Below are 9,752 nucleotides of genomic sequence, written 5' to 3'. Positions count from 1 at the left end.
GGAAAAAAACAGCAGCAACAATCTATGGAGGAAAACTTATTTTACTAACTATGATATCGAAATGCAAGATAACACAATATAATACAATCTAATTGAAATTGAGACTAATAAATCAAATAAGATAGGAGAGAGAGAGTTCCTGAGACCGAGTCAAACCTGGAAAGCTTGGAATGGCTAGGAAAGCACCCTCCAGCACCCACTGCCAGGCAGTAAGAGACTGCCCCACCCTGAAGGGCCAGATCCCAGGACTTCCGTAATGTATAGGGATAGGTGCCTGGAACTGAAGCATTAACACTTTAACTCCCATTGCACTACCTTATGTTATGATGTGGAATACATGACACTCTGATTTTCTGTTCATGTTTGGAATGTCTCTATATGAGCACTCTGGAACTGTATAATGTGCAATAATGAATGAGGACTGCAAGAATAGTTTCAAGATTTTGTAGCACTGTCCTCCGTCATCTCACTTTATGCTCTTAAAAGCAATTTCAGCATATCTTATTTAGAGGAGAATGGTAGAAAGTTGCTTGAAATAAAACAACTCTTAGGAAAGTTTTTTCTTTGAACAAAGTAAAAATAATTTTGCATTTCAAATTATCTTTTCATATTAGGTTTTTCACTGATGTAGTAAATAGATGAAATCAAGGGGGAGCATTGAATTCACTGAAATTCACTTATTCACTTCACAGACCTGGCTTGACACTTAACGAAATGAAATGTGCTGCTTATGTCTTCATTATATCAATGTTTTTTTATTCCATGCTTCCTGATTTGTAGTGTACAATTGCTTACATTTTAATGGTATAAATAGATCGCAAAATTTATTTCTCACTGAAAAGGACCCTTTTGCTTTGGGCTAAGATGATCAGAGGGCTGGAGCACCTCTCATATGAAGAAAGATTGAGAGAAATGGGCTTGTTTAGCTTGCAGAAGAAAAGGCTTTGGGAGACCTCATTGTGGCCATCCAATATTTGAAGGGAGCCATCTAAACAGGAAAGAGTATGGCTGTTCATATGGATGGATAGTGATAGGACAAGGGGGAATGGTTTTAAACTAAGACAGGAGGGCTTTAGGTTAGATATTAGGAGGAAGTTTTCACACACAGGGTGGTGAGGCACTGAAACAGGTTGCCCAAGGAGATTGTGGATGCCCCATCCCTGGAGGCATTCAAGGCCAGGCTGGATGTGGCTCCGGGCAGCCTGGTCAGGTGGTTGTTGACCCTGCTCATAGCAAGGGGGTTGAAACTAGATGATCAACCCAGGCCATTCTGATTCCATGGGCTGGCTTCATGAAGTTACAGTGATAATTTTGGTGGTGGTGTAAGTTTAAAAAACAAACAAACAAAAAAACCAGTCTGTATTATTTCATTATTTGCCTAGAAAAAGAGATTAGAGTACATGCGCAATAGTCTTTGTGATTCTTCAAACAGAATATTCTAAATTTCTAACCAGTGTAGTTTTCACAGGTCTGACATCAGACGTACCTTACACTAGCTAATGAGACAAGGTTGATAGCATGGTAGTTAAAGTAGGACCTTTCACAATCAAATTTTAATGTCACCAAAAATCACATCACTAGCAATTATTGTTCAGTTAGCAGAAGATTCTCATACATGTTTCTGTAATACTAGTAGCAGCTATGAAGTAAGTGCAGTTGTAGTTTCATTTACCTCTTGACTGCCCTTAACAAGAAATGTTAAAGAAAAACCTGAATAAGGCTTTAATCCTCCTTAGTCTACAAAGAGGAGATCCAGTAGTGAATAAGGTCACCAAATTATGTTAATATTAAAATAACCACACTTTGAACAGTTAACTTTTTAATTGTCAAATAGCTGTAAATTTCAGTGAGAAATTTGAAGATGGGATAAGTCATAAAGATAAGAAATTATGCGCTTACCAACAGTTTTTACTATTGTAAAATGGGAGGTACATCTTGATATCATTTCTCATAAATGTTTATCTTTGTTTTCCTTCAGCTATAGGTGAATAAAGTGTTCACATAGCGTTGTGATAGCAAATTCTTGTTAAAAAAGTTGTTCATGAACTGTTAATGAGTTAAAGCTTCTTACAGAATCTTGTCATTTGTTTCCAGTGAAAATCAAGTGAAGCAAATTAGGATAAGTACGATGATAGTCATAATATAATGAGAAGAAATGTGGTGCTGCAAGAAAAATTATTAGTTCTGAAGGTTGTTTTTATATTTTGTGTATTTCATTATGCAATTTTAGCTTCAAATCCATGTGCTGCTAATGAGGGCAGAGGTCCATGTTCTCACATGTGTCTGATCAATCACAACAGAAGTGCTGCATGCGCATGTCCACATCTGATGAAACTTTCTTTAGACAAGAAAACATGTTATGGTAAGTTTTTCTCCTGAGACTTGGCAATTATCTTAAATCTTTGAACTTGGCAAATTAATATAGCCTTAGAAATAGTCTCTACAGAGCATTTTAATGATAGATTTAAAAAGAAGGATCTAGTTTTTGAGAAGTAATAATTTATGGTCAGTTTATGGGATGTGTGTAGCTTTGGTATTTATTACGACAGACTATTTATTGTTTGTATGTATGATATGTTAGCAGAATTTAACAAAGATTTATAATGTAAGGTTCATCATCAGAAAATGATGAGTTAAATAACTTGAATAGCAAGAATATACTTACGAGCTTTAATCTCTATCTGTTCTTCTAAAATTTTCTGAGCATCACTTTCAAGGATTAAGAAAACAGTAGGGCTGTTTCAAACGTAATACCTCCTATTTTATGATGTTGGCCCATATCAGAGGCAGATATTGGTGGTATGGTGATAGAGGCTGAACTTGGTTACCAGTATTCTATTTCATTTTGTTGCTGTGCCACAGATGGCAGCAGAGGGGCAGTGTGACAGAACAGTGTCTGAAATGGAAGTGTGTGGGGAGCAAAAGTGTGTTGCTGAAGTCTTCTATGCGAAAAAAAATGACACCCATTGACATTCATCAATCTTTGCTGAATGTTTATGGAGATCAAAGAGTGGATGCGAGCACAGGGAGGTAGTGGATGATGGTTACAGCAGAGGCGACAGCGACGTGAAATATAAACCATGTTCTAGGTGGTCGTGCATAGCTATCAGACCTCTAAATGAAGAGCATCTTGACCAACTGATCTGCATGAATCGGCTGATGGTGGTGACTATTTTGAAAAATAGTGCTTTTTAGCTGAGAACTTGCTCTATCAAATTGCGTTACTGTGCTCACTGTGACTGTTGTAGTTTCCATGGAAATAAATAGGAGGCGTTATTTTTGGAGCAACCTACGTAAAATGAAAAGGAAATATTGGACATATAAAGCTCTTCTTCAAGGCTATATATATTAATAAACACTTTATTTTCAATCCCTAGAATTGTCAAGAAATTGTGCTTGCTACTTGTTAAGACTCTGTAGAGCATTACTTTAATCAGTGTTGATTAATAATGTTAAGGAAACCCCAAGAAAAAAACATTTTATTGTGTCAAGAATATTGTGGTAATAAAGTTACCTTTGCAGTTCATACACAGATCTTTGCTTCAATAATTTAGACTTCTGAGATAAAAAGTAGTGTTTTATTTTGCTTCTAACTTCTTTATTTTATTTTTTTTTTTAATTAGTGGATGTCTAAATTTTAATTGAGTTTTCTTTTTCCTGTTGCCTTGCCTTTTCCTGCTTACACTTACATTATAATTTGTTTTAGTGAGTATTGTTTGCAAAACTTTGTTACAGTGATAGTCTGCTCCTCTTGGAAATACCAAGTATTTGTAATGATATTCTGTGAGTATCTGTTAGAATTTTCAAATATGTTTTTTTATTAGGATAAGAAGTTAAAAGTTAAACTCTTCCCTTACAGCTTTACTGGACTGTATTGATACAGTAGCATAGGAACATCTTGTCTTGTACCCAGAATTAATATATTTTTCCTGTTATTTTTATGCTCTGTAATGTAATTTATTTCTCAAATAACACTAAGTGCAGGTTTCCTGGGGATGTTAAATCATTCGTACAAATTTTATTTACACATTTGCAAATGAATGACTTTTACTCTTGTTAGTAATGATGTGAAGAGGAGGAGGTGACTTTTTTTTTCCTATCTTCCAACAGAAAGGAAGAAATTTCTTCTTTATGCAAGACGTTCAGAAATAAGAGGAGTGGACATAGACAACCCCTACTTCAACTTTATTACAGCCTTCACTGTTCCTGACATTGATGATGTGACGGTCATAGATTTTGATGCTGTTGAGGAGCGGTTGTATTGGACTGATGTGAAAACACAAACCATCAAGCGTGCCTTCATTAATGGTACTGGTTTAGAAACTATTATTTCAAGAGGTAAGTAAAATAATATTGAATTAAAAACAATAATGGGTAAATGTGTGTTCTAAATTTGCTGATGTATACGTGTTCAAGTTCTTGTTAGGTATACTTTGCACTGACATTAAATAATGCATGCAAACAATAGGGAAAATAATTTGTTTAGAATTCTAGTTTATTTTTTGAACGTATAATTTTATTAAAATTTTTATTTTTATTGGGATATAACAGTTTTTGAAATGGGATTAGAATTGCATCGTTTTACTATGTAAAGTATATAGTGAGAATTTGGGAAAAAACTGTCAAGAAACGTAAAGAAGCTTAATGAAACTGACTCATGTTTCTGTTAACATTATTATTATATTATTTTTAAACTATTATCTAGCATTATTTCTTAATTTCATCTCTTATAATTGATGTTATCTTCTGCTGTGGAATAATTATAATCATATTTATGAAAGGTGTAATTTATTGTAAGTAAAATTTAGAAAATTACCACATTCTGACATTATAAAGACTACTTACTATGCATAAATGATCTCATTTGCTAACAGTCACTTTTATACTTTTCATAAGATCTTAAGCTTTATAAGAGTGTACCTGTGGGACTTCTGTTGGATGAAGTCTCATGTCACTGTCGCAAAGATACTAAAGTCATAGTTTAATCTTCTTAAGTATATGAAATCCTTGTTTTTCAGTTCTTCCAACCAAAACCTAAAAATGTTGGGGATAAGTTTCAAATGGGTCAAATTTGTGATGTTCCTAATGTAAAGTAACCACTTAACCTTAAATATTTGTGGCTAGTCTGTAGCAACATCCGTGTTAGCTTGTCAGCGGCAGTAATTCTGTCAGTCAACATAACCAAGTTAAATTGATGAAGAAATATATTACAGACTATTAACCATAATGAAATCATGCTTGGCTTCCTCAAGATACTGGACAATATGAAGAGATGTGCTGAGGCAGAGCAGCATTTTGCTATCTAGGAGTTAAGCAGTGATGTTATACCCAGCCTCTAAGGCAGATATTATCATTTTGAATCAATATCTTGTTAAGGAAGGCTATCATATGCAAAGAGGTTATGAAGCTATCTCATTAACAACATCTTACTCATGGTCAACTAATGCTACCTACTGTCACAGGTTGGCTCCTTCCAGTAATCATGCTTTTCCTAAATGCTACAGAGCCTATTCTTGCTCATCGTTGATCTCCTGTGGAAGCTGTTGATCGTGTAATAGAAATTATTTGTGATAGATTCTGGATAGAGCTGTCTGTGTTGGGCAATGCAGACCTTAAAATACATTATTTCAGAAATTTTTTCATCATTTTTCTGGTTTTGAAGTTCATAATCAGTATCATATCTTCAATAACAACAGTAATTTCCTCTAGTGGCTCTTGATTTACTACACTTTATGCCTTAATTCATGAATACAAGTAGATTTCTTGCAGCTTTTGTGAAGCTTTGGGTGTATTTCAAACCTAAGCTGTTTGTTGCTTCATTTCCTTCTCACTCAAATCCTACTGAGGAAGTAAGTTAACATCATCAAAGCAACATTAGAAATCAGCTTCAGAAATAAAAAATAATAAAAAAAAAAGCATTATTTTTTTTATTGTGTAGCTACCAATCTATTTATGTGCTGTAGAACTATGAACACATTCTGTGTTTAGCCTGCCTGACAATAAAGAAAGGAATAGGCTTTTAAACTTCATAGTAACTTTGTTTTAGGAAGTCTCTTAATGTTCTATATATTAAGTATGACTTGAAGTAGTATTAAGTTTCTTCTTATGTTTATATTTCTGAAGTGTGATCTTTAAACTTTCTAGTTGAATTTGAAAAAATACTCCAATAGTGAGTAATAAATTCTTAAGTAGAAAAATGCACTACAAAAACACAGCATCTGTCTGATAGTGATTTTTGGACAAAAGGATTTATGGTAATTTTTTAGGAGAATTTAAGTGGGATTTCTTGAATCTAATACTATTTCCATGTTATTTCAATTGTATCAAGCTGAAGAGGAAAAAATGATTATTCAATGTTGACAATCATTTAAAAAATGCATCTACTTAGAATATTCCACAAATTTGGTTTAAAACAAAGTAGGAGAAATAGTTTCTTTTTCTCAAAGACTGAGAGTAGTCTAGAAAAAATCTCAATAGTATTGCTGTCAATTTTTGCAGATATTCAGAGTATCAGAGGTCTTGCTGTGGATTGGATATCACGGAATTTATACTGGATTAGCTCAGAATTTGATGAAACACAAATTAATGTGGCACATTTAGATGGTTCCTTAAAAACCTCAATCATCCACGGAATTGATAAACCCCAGTGTCTTGCAGTTCACCCAGTAAAAGGGTAAGATATGTTTGATTTTAAAAAGCCTCAAACCTCACCCAGAGATTTCTTCTTTTCAGATTTTTCACTTACCCATTCTGTTTTCTTTCAAACATGAACTAGGTTCATTCATTTAAAAGATCTTGCTGATAATTTCTCAACTGAATATTGTTTTTCCATCAAAACCTGGTTTTAGTTAAATCCTATACTCATTACTTGTATATTTTGTGTAATTGTAAGTTTATGAAAATATTTTCTCTGGTGCATTAAAATTTCTGCATACACAGAGCAACATTTTTAATATGTTTATTTTCTTCAGTAAGCTTTATTGGACTGATGGAAACACAATTAACATGGCTAACATGGATGGCAGCAATAGCAAAATCCTCTTTCAGAATCAAAAAGATCCTGTTGGTAAGTATTATTTCTGTTTCTTAATTAACAGTACTTTAATATAAACATCTTGGAATGCTTTGTCGTAGTGTGTCACATTGATAAGAACATGCACAAAGACATGGTAAAGACTGACATTTTTGTGTTTTACCATTTGAGATGTTTTGACCAATTCTAGTTGAATGGAAATCTACTGTAATGAATCTAGTATTCTATTGTTAAGTGGTAGCACTAGAGCAGTTATTTAGACTGAAGGTTGAATAGAACTTGTGTCTTTCCATCTTTAGTTCGTGAGTAAAAGAGTTTAGAGAGAAAGGGTTTAATCAATTAAATCCATGTGAGAGGATTCTTTAACTACAACTGTGGAACTTTCCTCAACGAAATCTGAAATAATGGGAAGATAACTTTTTTTTTTTGTATAAAAAGTAGCAGAAATTGAAGTATATATTTTATAACAATGACTAAACCTCATTTTTAAGGTCTGACAATTGATATAATTAAGAATAATTAAGTTATGGCATTCTCTGGAAGACCATACATACTGTTTTTTGTTTTCATACAGTTACCTTTCTAATTGATTTTTTTTTAAGGGAGTTAAAGGAGTTATGTCAATTTTCTCTGTGCTATATTAATGGCTTATCAATGAAGTGTTTTAAATTTTAAAGAATTTGACTTTTCATAACTGAAACATTAGCAGAAAAAAAAACATTAGTGAAATAAATTTGGCATTAGAACTAATTTAAATAAAAGATGTCTGACAACTGCTGTATGTTTAATTTGATGTTACATCTGTGCAGCTATAAAGACAGTTTCTATTTATTTGGAGGAAAAAAAAGTGATAAAACCACTAATTTTGGGATGAAGCATATCCTCATATAATATTTGGACAATACTAAGTAAGGCTGTGTGAAGTCTATTGCACTGAACATCATGTGATCATGGGTCACAAGGTCCTAAATTGCAGTGCTTATGGTTTCTGTCATTGAATTTGTTCTGAGTAGCAGTAAAGCCACTGAACCAAATACATGGTAGAGTGGTAAGTACTTGTTTGTTTTTCTTCTGTAAGTATATCAGTAGGGTCAAAGGTTTCATGTGCAAATCCGTGTAGGTTTTGTGACATTTTTCTTCATGGACATACAGTCTCAGTGGTATAAGATGAACTATTCATGCAGTTAAACATTCCAGTAAGCCTTGCAAGACTGAAGATTATGACATAAGTTTTTTTACTTCACCACAGAACTGCAAGTGAGACGATATTTTCTCTGTAGTATTGGATTAATTTAACACCTTTGAGATCTCAGTTACTTGAAGTAGGTTATTCCAGATTGAAAATTCCTTTTACGTAATAACAAGACCACAGAGATTCGTTTCTCCCTTCTTATAGCCAAACTGAAACAGTGCAAAGTCATAAAGTAGGTAATATGTAAAGTCTCTCTATATATCTATATGCACGTAAAGGGAAAATGAAGATAGCAAGTAAAGTATCAGTGAAACATTTAATTATTAGTAGACATCTTGGCTTATTTTTATTGTTAGTCAGGATGAAAATAAGAAGATTGTTTTACGGCTGACGAAAAAAGATATACAGTTCTATAGTTAAAATGAGCTTTAAATTTCTAATATTCTCTAAATATCCAATCACATGAAAAACCTGATTAATTGTCATCATTAGCATAAGATTTTTCCATACTAAAATCAAGAAAACATCACTGAAAAGCGTGAGTGGCCTTTTGTTTCAAGGCAAGAAACTGTATTTTTATTGTAAGCAAAAATAAATCTCATGCAGTGCTAGTTTTGAGTATTTGGGAATCTACATGAGAGATCTAATAAATAAATTCATTTATATAAAAAGATAATTATAAGGCTTATAAGAGTTGAATACTCTGAAAATTTGTGTTGTTTAGTTTTCCTGAATAAAAAATTCAGTCTGTGGAGTTAAACATATTTTCCAATCTCTGAGTTGGAAATATGTAGGTTTTCTCTCAATTTGAGTTGTGTTGAAAGAAGGCAACAGTTTAATTAACATCAAGATTGCATAGTTCAGAGTTTTGGGAAATTGCAAAGTTGTGTTTTTGACTTAACTGGCACATACTGTGTAGATCTTGATAATCCATTCTTCAGTTCAGAAACTGACTTATCAATTGAAAAAGAACTAGTCACTGGAGTTTTGTTAAATTACTTGCTGTGGGATTAATATTTAGTGCTATATTTGGCTGTCATAATTTGTGAGGCAAATTGTTTCATCATGGATATCTTCAGTTAAGCAGTTTGTCATAAAGCTTTAAAAAAACAACCATGTATCTATTGTATTATTTTTAAGAAATCAGATATTATTACGTCATGGACTGTTGCATTTCTAGAAAGTTTTTGAATATCTTTGATAAAACTTTAAATATACTGGATCACATCTGCAGCTGCATATTCAAGAGGCTCCATAATTATTGGTTATTGAGCTCTTGCTTTTTTTAAACAGAGTTTTATTCCTTATTCTAAATAACCTTAAAGTTTCCATTTGGGTCATGATTTTAGTACTTTCCTATTTGCTACTGTAGCCGTTCTTGTTTCATTTTTTGTCTGTCTCTTTATTTGAATATCAATTATTTGCTTATTTCTTCTTTTTTACATACAGTAGAGTCTGCAAACAAAGCATGCAGATGCAAACCAAAAATCTTACTGAGACTAACCCTTGAAATTTTATTTTAGATTA

At 32.9% G+C, this 9,752-nt stretch overlaps 1 protein-coding gene across 1 annotated transcript in view; it reads left to right on the top strand.

Annotated features, from left to right (window-relative positions):
* The window catches only part of LOC104909325 (low-density lipoprotein receptor-related protein 1B-like), a 73,704-nt gene that overhangs the window by 49,818 nt on the left and 14,134 nt on the right, over nucleotides 1–9,752 (top strand). Inside the window, exons 14-17 of the mRNA XM_031554319.1 lie at nucleotides 2,231–2,362; nucleotides 4,111–4,338; nucleotides 6,499–6,673; nucleotides 6,972–7,066. Coding sequence (XP_031410179.1) covers nucleotides 2,231–2,362; nucleotides 4,111–4,338; nucleotides 6,499–6,673; nucleotides 6,972–7,066 — 630 coding nt within the window. The remainder of the gene's footprint in view (nucleotides 1–2,230; nucleotides 2,363–4,110; nucleotides 4,339–6,498; nucleotides 6,674–6,971; nucleotides 7,067–9,752) is intronic.

This window comes from Meleagris gallopavo, chromosome 7 (genome assembly GCF_000146605.3).
Source record: "Meleagris gallopavo isolate NT-WF06-2002-E0010 breed Aviagen turkey brand Nicholas breeding stock chromosome 7, Turkey_5.1, whole genome shotgun sequence".
Lineage (NCBI taxonomy): Eukaryota > Metazoa > Chordata > Aves > Galliformes > Phasianidae > Meleagris > Meleagris gallopavo.
Note: the sequence above shows the minus strand (reverse complement) of the source record. Positions and strands in the feature narration are given on the sequence as shown.